The 17,826-nt window shown below is 37.0% G+C and overlaps 1 protein-coding gene across 1 annotated transcript; it reads right to left on the bottom strand.

Annotated features, from left to right (window-relative positions):
* Positions 1 to 10,676: 10,676 nt before the first annotated feature.
* On the bottom strand, positions 10,677 to 17,456 carry LOC139732061 (uncharacterized). Its single transcript, XM_071642936.1, has 7 exons — positions 17,449 to 17,456; positions 16,629 to 16,778; positions 13,535 to 13,647; positions 12,677 to 12,793; positions 12,101 to 12,214; positions 11,235 to 11,357; positions 10,677 to 10,741 (listed from the first exon to the last, which is right to left on the bottom strand). Exons 1-7 carry the CDS (start codon positions 17,454 to 17,456, stop codon positions 10,677 to 10,679), a joined length of 690 nt encoding a protein of 229 aa, XP_071499037.1.
* Positions 17,457 to 17,826: the final 370 nt, after the last annotated feature.

Raw genomic sequence — 17,826 nt, 5'->3', positions numbered from 1 at the left:
ACAGCGAGGCTCTCCACGAAAGCAGCGGCAATCGTGTACGGATGAGGAAGCTCATTGAAACCGCGCACCAATTTGCATCTCAAAGGGGTCGCTGAGCCGGGGTGAACTATCTTTCCACATGCAAAATAGCGACAGTGTAGGCCCTAATGTGTGTTTGGGACTGTTCACTAATGGGTCAGTGAAGTCGTGTTAAATGCGTAGCATCCTCTTTGTAGCCAGAAATGTGCCTTCTGAAAATGGGACCATCAGAAAATTTGTTCACAGGCCTCCTTAAGAAAAAAAAAAAAAAAACTATGGGCACTTATATAGCTTATCCAGCTTCCTTTTCTGTTGTTTCGATGAAGCCCAAAACAGAGAACAACTTTTTCAAGCGCCATGTGGCTTCTAAAGGTTGATATTGTTATCCCTTAATTATCATTATTATTGTTATTTTGTATCATTTTTATTACCTTTATCATTAGTACTACCGATATCATAAAGTATTCATAGAATAAGAAATAGTATTGACATTAATATTAGTATTGGTTGTTAGTATTAGCATTATAGCATTAGCATTAGCATTAACATTAGCATTAACATTAATATTAATATAAGTATAAGGCTTGATATTAATGTTGATATTGATATAAGTATTAGTACTAGTTTTAGTATTCAGGCCCGTAACTGAACCGTGTGGTGTTCAAAGAGTTCGAACGAATCCCCTCTGGGCGAGCAACAACAACAAAAAGAAAGAAAGAAAGAAAGAAAGAAAGAAAGAAAGAAAGAAAGAAAGAAAATAAAGGTGAAAACGTCTTCCTAAAGCATCAAATGCACAGAAGAGTGTGTTTTTTTTAATTAAAAAAATCCAACTCCATACAAATAATCTTGATACACCGGACTCATCCTCAAACTGATTGCTTCATTGACGTTCATATTCATATAGTTGAGAGTCTTGACTTAGGTGAACGGCATACAGAACGAGATTGTTTGAGGCCATGCAGTCAGGCAGTATCGATGAATCGACGATGGATGTAAATACCTAGTTTGGAGGAAGGGTTTTCCAATCCCCGCTTCTTTAGACTCGGATTTTAGATTTCAGGTAATTTGATCAGCAAAATAAGAGAATCCCGCAGCAATAGCAAGATTTATTTTGTCACATTGCATTTTCTTCGATTTGCTAATTATATTTGTCGTTATCTTTGTGCGAATACACATGGATATGTAAAATGAGAAGATCACGCAAAATCACAGAATTCAGTTTATTAGGCTCTGTTTTTGGCAACTTGAATGTATAATCAAGATATTGTCTGTCTTGACGCTTTTTCTTGCAACCTGATTATATAGATGATGTATCATCTTACACTTTTTATATTCCTCCGAAAGAATGCACCAGATCAATGAATTTCAATTCTAAAAATGCACAGCTCCCTCGAGTGGAAGAAAGCCCCCTTCCACACGCTCCTCTCGTTTGCTTGTTTTTACAAATGAAGAACTTGCTTCCAAAAGGCGCTAAATCCATTGAAAAAATGATGGATTTTGCGCCTTTTGGAAGCAAGCTCTTTAAATATTGAACATAATTTTTGCACCACCATCAAGACCATGCATGGAAATATTTCTGGGTATTTACTACAATGGTAATACTCCCACAAACTCGACTGATGTCTTTTGAAATCCTTCACATTCATTACCCGGAAGTGATCAGCCTGAAAGAGGTCATGGTTAGCATCTTTATCAACACTAATCCAAGAAGGATGATGTTGAACTTTGTGTTATAGATAACAGGTTAGAACGATTTAGTTTAGGCACGAAGAAGATCGAAGACTTTTCTGTATGGCTGATACTTATACGTCAAACCCGAACTAGAAAAAGGTAAGCATTTGATTGATTTTGACGTTTTAAAAGTTATACCCCTCCATGACCGTACCCCGACTGGGGTACATCTATATAATTTATTTGTTTTTGTTTGTTTGTTGTTTTTAATAGAAGGTCCTCTGTAACATTTTCAATTTTGACTCCCCCTCCCCGTAAGATTCAATCAATCAATCAATCAATCAATCAATCAATCAATCAATCAATCAATCATAGTTTAATTCCAATCAACGAAAATCAAAAAAACGTAGTACAAATTTCCAATCAACAAAAAACAAATATAGTACAAAGTATACATGTCATGAAATGATATTGTTCAAACATATTGCAAAAGATTCATGTAATATCCGAGATAAATTATATAACAACATATGTTTTTATATATATATACAATAATTAGGAGGAACAATACATATATACTTCGTGGACGTGCGGAAAATAGATTCGAGTATGGAAAATAGTGATCCACTAAAAAGCAAAGCTTGTGAGACGTGGATCGCTAGATAGATAATGAGTAAATAATATATTATTTGAGGGTTTTTTATAGCTATTACATTTGATACAGATTATTTAAATCATTTGTAAAAAAAAACCATATATGTAGTTATATTGAGATACGCAGGTGGGGAAAAAATATATAAAATATCAATGCTAATGCCCGGACACTGTTCACTGAACCACGTGTACCGGGAAAATATGACAAGGACAACACACTCGTACGCACATTACCTACATACATATAAGACGCGAGACAGTACCGAGAGGAGAGAAGACGGTATCAACAATACAAGTCTACGAAGAACAAAAGACAGGAAAGGAAGAGGAGAGAAGAAAGAGGAGAGGTCTGCATACAGAACACGCAAGGTGCTGCGACATCAGGACAGGTGAAAGCTCAAGCATGAATTAGAACAATTTGAATTATCTAAAATCATAAGTAGAGAGTAGATGTTTTCTGAATTTGTATTTAAATGTGACGAATTTGGGGGAATCTTTTAAACTATTATCTAGATTATTCCAAAGTTTGGGTCCGGTATAAAGAAATGTACTTTGGGCATGTGCGGTTCTCATTAATGGAAGATGAAATTCATCGGATCGTCGCGTGGGATAATTATGTACATGACTGTTTCGGTGAAATAAGTCATGAAATATTTTAGGTTAAAAATGACTGTTATAATTAAACATAAACTGGCCAAGTTGAAACACATACAAATCTTTTATTTTTAGTATTTTATGGTCAAAAAACAAAGCATCTGTATGTTCTCGGATATGTAGATTAAAAACAATTCTGAGCGCTTTCTTTTGCAATAAAAAAAAGTTTATCTAGTAATATCTGATATGTATTACCCCAAGCAAGAATCCCATAGTTTAAATAAGGTAATATCAAACTAGAATAAAGAGTTAATAATGCAGATGAAGGAAGATAATATTTTAATCTGTTCATGACGCCAATATTACGTGACATAATTTTACATATTATGTTATTGATATGATTCCTCCATGAAAGCTTGTTATCAACACAAACACCAAGAAATTTAAAGGAAGAAACTTCTTCTAAAGGAGTATAAATGTTATATTGCCTGGGAGGCTGTCTAAAGAGTTGCTAAAAAGCATAAATTTTGTTTTTTGAATATTTAGTGACAATTTATTTGCGTTTACCCATTATATAACCTTTTTCAATTCTTCATTTACTGTTCTTGTTAAGATATTTGGGTCTGGGTGGGAAAAGAAAAGGTTCGAGACATCCGCGAATAATATGAGAGATAGTTTCTCCGAGGCTCTATGAAAGTCATTGATATAGATAATGAATAACAATGGGCCTAATAAACTCCCTTGTGGAACACCACATACAATTGTTTTATTTTGAGAGTCAAAGCCGTTGACATGTACAAATTGGGATCTTTTTGATAGGTAACTCGTAAACCATTCCAAGGCCTTTCCACGTATGCCATAATGAGATAATTTGGCGAGAAGTTTTCCATGGTTAATCGTGTCAAAGGCCTTGGAGAAGTCCAAGAAGATACCTATTGTGTGTGAAAATGTTTCGAGTGCATGTGTGACTTTGTCGATGAGGGCGAGTAGTGCGTGTGTTGTGCTGTGATTTTCTCTTAATCCAAGTTTAAAATTTGAAAATATGTCACAGGTTTTAAGAAAACGTGCTGTCCTGATATAAACTATTCTTTCGAGAATCTTAGAAATAGAAGATAATAAAGATATGGGTCTATAATTATTGACATCATCCTTCTCCCCTTTCTTATAGATAGGAATTACTTTCGCAATTTTCATACTATTTGGCACTTGGCCGGTTGTAAGCGATGAGTTGATAATGTGTACTAAGGGATCCACTATTTGGGGAATTATGTTTTTTATCAAATGGTTGTCAATTCCGTCGCGGCCAGGAATTTTTCCTTCTTTCAAATTGGCAACGATCTTTGTTATTTCTTCTTTATATGTTGGGTCGAAAAATATAGTTTTGGAGTTAGGTGTATCTAAAAAATCACTAAAAGATTTACTAGAAAGAGGAATATTTTGAGAAAGATTTTTTTCCAATTGAAGAGAAGAAGTCATTGAAAATTTCAGCCATGCCAGCGGGAGTGTTGCTGGAGGCATTGCCCCATCGAACTTCAGAAATAACAGATGAATTGTTAGGTGTGTTCATAGCATTTTTTAATGTTTTCCATGTGTTTTTAATATCATTTCTATATTTGCTTTTCCAGTTACGGGCCTGGTATAGTCAATGGTATTCTTATCATTATCATTGTTGATGAAATTGCGATCTCCGTGATCTCTTGGTCTATAATGATCAATAGTTCTTATTATGATATTTTCTTTCGTGCTCTGAGATAGTTCATGAATCAATGTATTTTGTTGTCCGCACTTTTACGATCGTTGCACCATGCGTGGATGTGTGTCTTGAAAGAGTTCTTGATGTCCTGATGGTACACGTGGATTCATCTTCGTGAGTTAACTCCCTGCCTGGGTGATGTTCGTTATTCCGAAGGTTCGTTAATCGGAAAATGAAAAAAAAAAAAACAAAGTTCGTTATTCCGAAGGTTCATATTCCGAAACACGCAAATTCCCTACACCAAGATGTTCGTTAATCAGAAAATGAAAAAGAAGGGGTTCGTAATAAATACGAACATTTGTAGCGTTATTCCGAAGGTTTGTTCATCCGAAAATGAAATAAGTTTCCTTAATCCATACAAACAGACCGTGCGTATTTTAACTAAAGGAACCTTCGGAATTATGACCCTTCTTAAAAACGAATCCTATTTAATTTTCGGATTAACGAACTTCTATAATAACAAAATTTCCCTGTCGGAATAACAAACTGTATAACCCCTCTGCCCCATGGGGGACTGGTGTGGGTCATGTTCAAAACTGCGGACTTTTAGGATTTCTTTATTGGAACTGGTTGAATTCAAATATTGTGAGGTGTATGAGGTATACCAGATCATTGAGTCACCTCTATAGCTTGTCTGTTCCACATATAGGCAGCTGATAGGCCCAATGGAACGGGTGCTGTTCGTTATTCCGAAGTTTCGTTATTCCGAAGGTTCGTTATTCCGAAGGTTCGTTAATCCGAAGATTTGTTAGTCCGAAAATGAAATTCGGAATAACGAACCTTCGGAACAACGAATCTTCGGACTGAAGAGCCTTCTGAATAACGAACCTTCGGAATAACGAGCTGTAACCAATGGGACACCCTTTCTCATTGTTACATTCATTAATGTAATAGTGTGTGGTTTCTTTGACTATGGTTTTATTAGAATATGTATATCTGCTGAACGGCATAGGTGAAATATAGCATCATTGATATGACCATCTCTTCACGTAATCTAAACATATAAATGGGCACATTATTTCATCATTAACAATATATAGGACACCGATTTGAACCTGCAGAACATTCACTGTTTACGCCCGATCATATACGTTAAATATACATAATATATTTATATAATTAGGACAAGATGACTTGCAGGCGCCACTATCGATCCACTTAGCAACATAAATGTTCATATAAAATGGACAACTATAGTTAACTTAAAGCTCCGTAGTCAGAAATGCATTAAAATCACAAAACGGCAACAACAGCAGCAAAAGTATTGTCGCGATCTCTTTTAAAAGAGGCTCACCTATATAAAATCACCAGTACTGACCCGATTTAATCAACCAGTCTTCCGTGTCATGGCTACCATCAATGGATTCACAATATAGATACAGGTGGGCAACCAGGGGGCCACATACCAGAGTGGGCGGCAAGATTTCATCTATCTCTTTTTTTTTCTCTCTCTCCCTCTCATTTCATTGTAAGATACCACTAAAGCATATAGGTAATGGAGCACCGATCCAGCTAATAGTTCCAACTGCAGACAGCAGACAATATTACTGTCATTATTTTATTTGAGTTTTATGCATTACACTCTGGCAAATATACGCCGGAACACACATACTGTATAATACGAGCGCACCCATTCTGCAAAACAGGCTAGTCAAGTATAATACCAATTACGTGGTGATATATAGACAGAAAAACAGACAGAAAGACAGAAAAAGGAAATGCAATGGGTAGGTGGGTAGACAGTAGATGGTAAGGCATGGTATAGCGGAGAAACAGAGAGAGGACTCTAAAGGAGTAGCAGGGGTGGATCCAGGAATTTCGTAAAGGGGGGGGGGGGCGCAAACAATATTTCTGGTGCTACTTCCAGGTTTAATTTCATTTTTTTCTCATTTCATTTCATTCTTTTTTTCAACAACAAATAAAGAGGGTTCGCGCGCCCGGTGTGACCCCTCTGGATCCGCCACTGAGGAGGGTGGGGGGGGGGGGGAGGGGGGAGGGAGAACGAATTAGAGAGATAACAAAAGAACTATGCAAAATTCGCACAGACACCTTTTATCAAACAGTAATTATGGTGCATGTTCTGTCGGTCCATACACCTGCAAATCGATTGGATTTAATAGTACAATTAGAAACAATACTTTAGATCATGTTCAGAAGAAAATAGGGCCTTCTTTTTTAGGATGTTTTCCTCCACAAAATACTCAGAAATAGTATACCATAAACGACGTAGGTGACAATGGACGTGCCACATTAGAAAAAGCTAGCTCCTTCAACATGTTCAAACAAAGTTTTTAAACTTGGTGTAAACCCATGTGCATAATGAACGCAGAGTAATGGGCCAGTGCCATCACACTTGTGTGACTAATACCATTCAAGATTTTGGAATTAATTAAAGCGTTCATATAGGATGCCATGGGTTTTGTTAAGGAGATTCATTGGTAGTTTGATATAGGAATCACTGACTTTCCCCCAAAGTTTGATTTAGCTTAGAAGACTTTGTAAGCGATCATCAGTGATTTTATCGATAATAATCTTGACCTCATTCAATTTAATTCAAAATAATCATAATTAATAACTTGATTAAGGGTCATTTTACTTGTACAAAAATCACTTCTTGACATCATTGTTAACAAACAAATCAAGAAAAAAAAACCCACTGGTTTTGAAGAAAAAACAATGATGAAAACAAACCAACTGCAAGACAGGACAACATTCAATAACATAGAATTATCAGTAGGCCTATATGCTTTGACGACAGAGGGCTGCATCACATTGAATTATCTATACCTTCTCTGAAAACTGTCATCGTTTTATCAGCTCGTAGGCTATATTGTAGCTCAACTTTCTTACAAATACGTTCATTTTAATACACAGCTATATGGAAGCAGCTCGAGAAGAAAACATGAATATAATCAAATCGCCAGCGCATCTTGTCTTCGGCAATTGGCTTGTCTGCGCTCCATGATTATATTTTCCACCCCAAACTCCAGACTCCGTTTCCTTCCCTTTCGTTTGTCTTCATGTTTTCTTTAAGGGCGTCCTACTTTTCTTCTTATACTTATAAATTCTAGTACCATGCATATGAGGGTTGTCATAATGCAGCGACTGTTGTCATTCATTTTTAGCACGTGGCCAATCTATTTCCATCTCCTGCGTGACTTCAGTGATCCGTGTCGTATCGGTTTTCTTGAATATGTAATTGTTGGATATATATGACATATATGGCCATCTGACTTTAAAGGAAACCAAAACCCAATGACAAATGTGGATTGAGTGAAAGCAGCAACATTTGTAGAACACATCAGTGAAAGCTTGAGGAAATGCTCTTATGGCATGATGGCATAAACTCAGGTAGTCTCCTCATCCAGCGGTTCCACCACCAAAACTTTAAAATTTCATAACTTTTACATCTATCAGTCTATTGTCCGATTTTCCTCAAACTTTCACTCATGTGTTCTACTAATGTTGCTGCTTTCACTCAATCCACATTAATGTTCTCTGTGGATTTTGTTTTTCTTTAGATTCTCCTCATAAATTTGGACCGAAATATGACCATCCTCATGTCATCACTTTCATTAATTTTCCTTGTCTCGCATCCATATAAAAGAACCGACATGTGATTTCGTCGGCGACCATCCGAACCGTCGTATCTGTCAGCGGTGTGCGAGAACACGTTTTCGAGAAAAACGCGTTTGAAGTTTGGGGGTCCTTTGAAGTCTAGTGTGAAGAAATTTCTTGCTTTTATTCCCGATCTTTTTATATGAAAAGAAAGGTAAATTCCAGACGATTCGTATAATATATGTATTTAAAATCATGTATAAATAAAACTAATGCTACGTTCACAAAAAGAAAGGCATCCGCACAGGAAGAGTCGAAAAACAGGTATACGACGGTTCGGAGATCGCACTCTCAGTACGCGCGGTCATCCGAACTGACGTATCGGGGTGATACGTCAGTTTGCTGAACGCGCGTACCGAAAGTGCGATCTCCGAACCGACGTATCCTATTCTTATAACACGCGCGTCTATGCGATATGCATGGTTACGTGGTATTTATCTGTAAAACGAGTGATTTCGTGCATATTTTTGTGTGAATGCAACTATTCTGTGTCATAATTTCATAAGATGTAGTACAAATACGTCCAAGGTCTAGTTTTGGCATGCATGATGAAACACTGGTCGGGGAGGGGGAGGTTCCTCTGCAGATTTTTTGTTTGTTTGTTTTGTTTTGTTTTGTTTTTTGACATGAATTACGCTTCAGGCGTCAGACGAGAGTTCCTTTGATGTAAAAACAAACAAACAGATAGACAAACAAACAAACAATAAAAAAACCCACTCCATGTTTAGGACACATTATCTTTGATCAGTTTGTATCTAATTTGTATCACGCAAAAAGTGGTTATACATGTATTGTGAAAGAGGTGGGGCCTATGAAATTATTGCTTTTTCATTGCATCATGCCTCTTCTTTTTCCTCTCATTTCATCTTCTCATTGCTCTCCTCCACCTCTTCTCTTTCCCTTGCAACGCTTTAACCCTCTCTCCCACTCTCCAATACTGTAAACAAAAGCCAAAATCACACATCCAAGCCTTGCTATTCTTTGTGATAATTCATGCCGCAATCATGACTGCAATGACCTAACTTTCATTCTTTCTAAGCTGCCATGATGAATACTGTACATTTTAACCCATGAATAAAGATTTTCTTTTACAGCTCACATGCATGGCAGACATAATTCATGATCATTCAGTTGGGTAAAACTCAATTATCAGCTTGCTCATCAGAAATAACAAGCACAAAATTTACTTAGCCACACGACTGTCTCATATTATTGTTTTATATACGTTCAGGACTCTGAAACAGATGCACATTAATTTTCTACGCAGAAACATCCACACACACAAACATGGATTGTACTTGTTCACACAAATAATAAAAGGTGTATTGTCCTGCAGACCCCTACAGACTTAAATGATATTCAAGTACATGTGGTACTATGAATATCATTTCAGTTCCAATTATATATGCTGACATTTTAGTGTGCATGATATTATGATTTCCTCACGATATGAGATCACAGTACATAGAAGAGAAAAACAGAACAAAACAAAGAAAGTGAGTCTTGAGACAAGGCTGCATTAAAATGCAGCAATATTTATTTCAAAATCAATCCATATCTCACATCCAAAAAGAAAAGAAAAGGAATGAACATGTCCTTAACTACAATGGTAGAATTTCATTAAAAATTTTTGAATTTACAGAATGATCAAGATGTCTGTGGTAAAATAAATATTGATTTAAATTCATTGATAATGAACATATCCTTTAATACAATGGTTACATTTCCTCGAGATTTTTAAATGTACAAATCAAAATGTCTTTGGTTAAAGAGATATTGATCTAAATCAATTGTTAAACCGATTTTAACATGAAAAAATTGTACACAATACAGTTTATATTGAAAAACATTCTGAAACATTCATCAGATGGAAATGGCTTAAAGCAGAAGGCCAACTTCCTCCTAATATTAGTGAATCTCTAATAACTCAGGTCTTAGGGCTAAAAAAAAAAGGACATTGTATGATTTGAGTTGTTATTACGTGAATGTTTGTGATTGTACTTTCATTTCGATATAACAGTAATATCTACGCAACGGTCCTACAGAAATCAAATCACATTTGGAAGGAGGAATAAAGCTGTTACATGTACATCTTTCACATGAAAAAATATGACAATTATTGTTAAAGAAATATCAAAGCTTTTATGATATCATAGAATATTTAATAGCTATAGAATAGACAAATCATAACATGGTGAATTGTGGTGGGGAGATAGTGCAGAGTGATAAATTATCAAAAATTTGAATACATAGACTAAATTGCTTTTGCATGCACAAACAACTGTAGGCACCATAGGCAAGCAATAATTGGTGAGAAGTGGGTCAGAGCTGACATTTTGCTGGGATGGATCTGATGGTGCTTCATAGTTCAATTCTGGTACAAAGTGTGTATTGGTATCTCTTGAATGCGGTCCATGTTCTTGGTGATGCCAACTGGAAATGAAGAAAACAAAAAGGAAAACAAGATACACATGGTGCATAAATATTACATTTGTTTTATCATATTTATTCAAAGACTGAATTTATCATTTCTTTGAAAGGACAAGATGTCATCCAGCTTACAACTCATGGTGGATCCATGCGTGGACATATGGGGTGTAAGATGCCCTTATTGTTTTTTTAAACAAAAAATCAACAGAAAAAACTGGAGGACGTGCATGTCGTCCCCCCCCCCCCCCCATACACACACACACACTTTACAGAATTCCTGGACCCACCCCTGACAACTGCAAAAAATAAAATAAAATAATGGTACATTTTAGCCAGGATGCTACATTCTATGCTCGTGTATAGTTGAATATCATCCTTTTTATTTGTCATCATATGACAGCAATAGCATCATTTATTCCGGATTACTAATGGTTATTCCAACAAGATTGAGTCAGCAATATCTGGTTGGGTTTCCCGATTAGATTAAGTGCTTTACAAACACTCACCAGTGAGAAGTTGGTCAGAGATGACATTCTGCGGGATGGATCTGACGGTGCTTCATTGTTCAATGCTAGCATTGGTATCTCTTGAATGCAGTCCATGTCCTTGGTGATGCCAACTGGAAATGAAGAAACAAAAAGAAAAACAAATACACGTGGTGCACAAACATTTCATTTGTTTCCATCATATTTATTGAAAGATTGACTTTATAATTTCTTTTACTAAGATTAACCTTTTAATAGCACAATTTTCAGGTAGCCCTTTGTAAATGTCCACAAACAAGAGGTTTTTTTTTTTTGCCCAGCAGAGATTGGACAGATTGTTGATCTGCATCAATGCAAAAGCAGTCAAACGGTACATGCATCCTCATTTGAAAATTGCTCATAGATTATCACTCTGCTTGGAAGGTCCAGGTACAATTGGCAGACAAGCTACATTCTCCAGTTGTGTGTTAGCCATTTGCTACAATATGACAAGAAGGATAACATGTCATCCAGATTGCAACCAGTGGTTAATTCATGTGGGGCACATCGGGTGTAAGATACCCTTTATTTTTGTCTTTTTTTAACAAAAGAAATAAACAGAAAAACTGGAGGACATGCGTGTGGTCCCCCCCCCCCCAACTTTCAGAGAATTCCTGGACCCACCCCTGACAACTGCAAAAAACACTGGTACATGGTAGCCGGGATGCTACATTCTTTGCTTGTGTGTAGTTTATGTCATCCTTTTTGATTGCTATTAAAGTGTATAAGACAGCAATAGCATCATTTAATCTTAATCACTAATGGATATTCCAACAAGATTTATGCAGCAATATCTGGTTGGATTTCCCAACAAGATTAAGGCTTTACAAACACTCACCAGTGAGAAGTTGGTAGGGGCTGACATTTTGCTGGGATGGATCTGATGGTGCTTCGTTGTTCAGTTCTGGTATTGGTATCTGGTGAATGCAGTCCATGTCCTTGGTGATGCCAACTGGAAATGAAGGAAACAAAAAGAAAAAGAAAATACACATGGTGCATAAATATTACATTTTTAAAAATCATATTTATTGAAAGATTGACTTGATCATTTCTTTGTCATCCAGATTACAATCTATGGTGGATCCATGCAGGGACACATGGGGTTTAAGATGCCCTTTTTTTTTAAACAAAAAAATTAACAGAGAAATACTGGAGGATGTGCGTGTGGTCCCCCCCCCCCCCCAATTTGCAGAATTCCTGGACCCACCCCTGACAACTGCAAAAAATACTGGTACATGGTAGCCAGGACGCTACATTCTATGCTTGTGTATAGTTGATGTTATTCTTTTTATTTGCTATTATATGGCAACAATAGCATCATTTAATCCGGATTACTAATTGATATTCCAACAAGATTGATTTAGCAATATCTGGTTGGGTTTTCCAACAAGGTTAAGGCGGTACTAACACTCACCAGTGAGAAGTTGGTCAGAGGTGACATTTTGCTGGGGTGAATCTGACGGTGCTCCTTCATTGTTCAATACCAGCATTGGTATCTCAGGAAGGCAGCTGATGTCTTTTTTGATGCCAACTGTAAATGAGGAAAACAAAATATACATAGCCTATGTTTATATTATTGTTTCTATCAGATTTTGTTTTAAAGATTGAATTTATTTTTTTTTTAAATATTAAGATTAACCTTTTAATACCACAATTTCCAGAAAGCCCTATTTAAATGTCCACAAACAAGAGGGTTTTTTTTGCCCATCAGCAGAGATCGGACAGACTGGTGATCTGCATTAATGTGAAAGTAGTCAAACGGCACATGCATCCTCATTTGAGAATTGCTCATAGATTAATTATCACTCTGCTTGGAAGGTCCAGGTACAATTGGCAGACAAGCTACATTCTCCAGTTGTGTGTTAGCCATTTGCTATGACAAGAAGGATAACATGTCATCCAGATTGCAACCAGTGGATGATTCATGTGGGGCACATCAGGTGTAAGATACCCTTTATTTTTGTCTTTTTTTTTAAACAAAAGAAATGAACAGAAACACTGGAGGACATGCGTGTGGTCCCCCCCCCCCCCCCAACTTCACAGAATTCCTGGACCCACCCCTGACAACTGCAAAAAACACTGGTACATCGTAGCCAGGATACTACACGCTTTGCTTGTGTGTAGTTTATGTCATCCTTTTTAATTGCTATTAAAGTGTATAAGACAGCAATAGCATCATTTAATCTTAATTACTAATGGATATTCCAACAAGATTAATGCAGCGTTATCTGGTTGGGTTTCCCAACAAGATTTAGGCTTTACAAACACTCACCAGTGAGAAGTTGGTCAGAGCTGACATTTTGCTGGGATGATCTGTTGGTGCTTCGTTGTTCAATTCTGGTATTGGTTTCTTGTGAATGCAGTCCATGTCCTTGGTGATGCCAACTGGAAATGAAGAAAACAAAAAGAAAAAGAAAATACACATGGTGCATAAATATTGTATTTTTAAAAAAAAATCACATTTATTGAAAGATGGACTTTATCATTTCTTTGTCATCCAGATTACAACCCATGGTGGATCCGCGCAGGGACACATGGGGTTTAAGATGCCCTTTTTCAAAACAAAAAATAAACAGAGAAAAACTGGAGGATGTGCGTGTGGTCCCCCCCCCCCCCCCACCCCAATTTACAGAATTCCTTGACCCACCCCTGACAACTGCAAAAAATACTGGTACATGGTAGCCAGGATGCTACATTCTTTGCTTGTGTATAGTTGATGTCATTCTTTTTATTTGCTATTATATGACAGCAATAGCATAATTTAATCCGGATTACTAATTGATATTCCAACAAGATTGATTGAACCATATCTGCTTGGGTTTCTGAACAAGATTAAGGCTTTACAAACACTCACCAGTGAGAAGTTGGTCAGAGCTGACATTCTGCTGGGATGGATCTAACGGTGCTCCTTCACTGTTCAATACTAGCACTGGTATCTCTGGAATGCAGCTGATGTCCTTTTTTATGCCAACTGTAAATGAGGAAAACAAAATATACATAGTGCATATATTTTTCACTGTTACTATCATACTTTTTTAAAAGTTGAATTTATCTTTTTTTATTAAGATTAACCTGTTAATACCACATTTTTCAGACAGCCCTATGTAAATGTCCACAAACAAGAGTTTTTATTTTTGCCCATCAGCAGAGATCAAACAGACTGGTGATCTGCATTAAATGCAAAAGCAGTCAAGCGGTACATGCATCCTCTTTCCACAGTCAATTGCATGTGCTTATGAAGAATACAAAAACATCATTGGAAGTGAGGCACAAAAATAGCATTTGCTGATAGGCTTACAAACTCTTTTGTTACGTATAGGGCATCCGAATGGGGTCAGCAAGTCAACATTTTTTTAAACTCAGCCTTGCTGGCTACACACATAAATCTTCAGTTTTGAGCAAAACAAGGGCATTATGAAATTGGAAAAAGTAACTAACACGAAATACTAGCAGATGTGACACAGAAAAAGAAAAGATACTGATAGAAGGTCTGATCTGTTCATCAATTTTTTTTTTTTTTTTGTAGGCATAACACAAATAAACATGAATTAAGGCTACACAAGTACACGCTCATGTCTTTATTTTGAAAACATGGTATACCAGGTTGTGCTGTATGTGAGTTGACACCATGAAAATCTAATATAGCAGGCACTACAAATGCATTCATACAGTATGGAGTAAGCTACTTCTAACATTGCAGCACAGTTATGAAGTTATTAGAGGCATTGAATAAACACACACACTGTATACTGTCCATACTTTTTACTACAAGTATGTATTCATTTGTGTGCGCACAATCTTACCTAATTTCGCCAGGTAAATGTTGTCATCATCGTCATAATCAGAAGTATCATCTTCGTCACTACTGTCTGCGGTGCTTGTGTTTCCATCATGGCTACTGCTTTCAGAATTCTCTCCCCCATACACAGCAGTAACTGTGCCTTTCCACAGTTTCCTGTGCCATCGCATTGACACACGAACTCCAAGTCGTGGGAAGCATGCCCTTCCTGAATTTCAGCTGATCAACAGCTACGGTATTCCTTGTACCATCTTTGTCCCATGGACTTCAACATCTGTTGGTTTCCCTGAGGACAAAGACCTGTAACAAACAAAAACAAAAACATTCACTACAAGTGTATCAAAAAAATATTTTTAATTTTAGCAGAAATGTTTTACCTCAAGCCTATCTAGTGGTCTATTTTTACATTGATCATAAAAATGCAAAAGCACAATTCAACTCATATTATAAACGGATAGAGGGCGAAGATTCCCTGTGCTTATGGTACTGCAAAACTACTCTCTAGAATGTGTGGGCACCTTATAGCCTAGCTAGGCTAGATCTAACAATTGGAACATTGCAATTAGACCTCAATTTATATATTTTAATTGTAGTGGAACATCAGCATATTACTATTAGATATCACAGGAGGGGCTAACTCAAGTACTGCCCTCTGGCCTGTTAACACACTAAAGCCTTCATTGCAGTGATTTCAATATTATGGAGACTTGGCACTCACAGCGACATAAAAATGCATGCAATAAAAATTCATACTCAGTACCGGTACCGTACAAAGCATTTGCAGTTGGCTAGATCTCTGAATAACACACATGTATTTATGGGCCAGCATAATTTAATCCTACTCCTAGAGTCCTAGGAATCCTAGTATCAGATAAATTTACAGACGTTGGTAAAATCATTCATTTTAATTTTACTATAGCCAGTATAGGCCCTACCACTAGATCCTTGGCTTACATTGGCAAATTCACATGAGATACATTACACTCAGATTTGGGTGTTTTTCTTTGTGTGACTGTGTGTTTGCAAGCTTGGGGCTCAATCGGCCATAGATATGTAAGTAAGTAGAACCTATCATCAGAACTCTAGGGCCCTACACTCAATGATGAACCAGGGATTAGCGGCTCTAAATTGTTGGCTGTGACTACGTAACTTGTTATGTTAGACTCGTCTTAGTAATCTCGTACTTTTTGTGGTAATTCCCAAACAACTCACCCTGAAGTGTTAACAGTTTGGCATTGCCCACACTCACTACGTATGAGGTCCATATATGGACCATAAGCACATAAAGCCGACTCAACGAGATCATTGTGAACGTTGTTTTCTAGACTATCAAAAGGGTCTATGATTTTTAAAACCCTAGGCCTACTGCTACTAGATTATCCCTTTGTACCCACATATTTATCTATACACAGGACTACACGTAACAACACGACGAAATATTTCGGAAAACCCACGACAATCTGCGTATCTATCTTGACAAGTGACAATTTTACGGATAGAACTTGCTTGGGTCCGTTCATTTTATTTGAAATTGCATGATTTCATAGCTACTCATTATAAAACTCACCGGTCCTGGGGAGGGTCCGGTTGACGCTCCATCGTCTGCTTCTGCCAGTTCTGGCTGACCCCGGGCGATACGACACCTTCTCTGAACGCGACTCGAAGTTTCGCGGCCACCCGAACCGACGTATAGCGATACGTCGGTTCGGATGAACGCCTTCAGCCAATTCGCGTTCAGGCAAAATGACGTATATCAAATTTCTCTGTTAAAAACACAAAATCCGGTTTCAAAATTTTGTGAGTAGAAAGAGTGTGTGCTGGGCTTTCTTAAAACGGCAAAATCTGAAATTCGAAAAATTTACCGAATTTTGACATATACGACGGTTCGGATGGTCGTCGACGATTTGATTAGATAGCTTGGTTTTTAGAGCAAACTTTGTAGAATGCCAAATTTTCTTGAGCTTGATGAAAAACATCCTTGCTTTTTGAATTGTATAGCTTTTATCATCTTCCACTCCATCTTGTGTTTGCTTACTTTGGCGCCTAGATAGGTGAACTGATCTAGTTCGTTTAATTACAGCCCATCTATGAATATACTGCTGCTATATTTACTGTATTCTCAGTACCCCTGTCTGTTTTCTTCTTTTTAAAAATCAATAATGAGCCCAGTTTGGGCCGCAAACTTATTTAGTTTTGATTAAACTTTGGACTGCGTAATGTTGAATGTTTGATGAGAAAAGAGCAATGTAATCAGCAAATCTCTGAATCTTCTAACTTTTACATAAATTTACCCCGGATCATGGCATTATTTTCCTCTGTATAGTATACCAGTCCATTGCACAATATGAAAGATGAAACTGGACATGACGTCACCTTGCATGACTCACGTCTTCATCTTGAACCATTCGCTCAGAACCTTCTCCTTGACAGCAAATTCACTGTATTCGTTTAAGATTTTATCATTTCGATTACCTTTGGTGGTTATAGCTGGCCAATACATTCCACATGCTCTCCTTTCCATTCTACAGCTTGTTCTTGCAGCAAATCATTAGAGGAATTTTTTTGATAAAAAATAAAAGAGTGTCACTTTGGTGGTTTCACTTTCTGTTATCTTAAAGACCCTGATTTTCAAGTTGATTTAAAAAAGGATATCTAAATGAACAATGCAACGCACAGAGAAAAAAAAACAACAACAAGAGTATGTTTCTTCTCAAGCGATTTCGCCAATCACATCTCATAGGCCCTATACATCTCTCATATTATGT

The sequence above is a fragment of the Diadema antillarum genome, unplaced genomic scaffold (assembly GCF_040938485.1).
Source record: "Diadema antillarum isolate AM-2024a unplaced genomic scaffold, OU_Dant_1.0 seq00000398_RagTag, whole genome shotgun sequence".
NCBI lineage: Eukaryota > Metazoa > Echinodermata > Echinoidea > Diadematoida > Diadematidae > Diadema > Diadema antillarum.
This window is presented reverse-complemented; position numbering and strand designations above follow the sequence as displayed.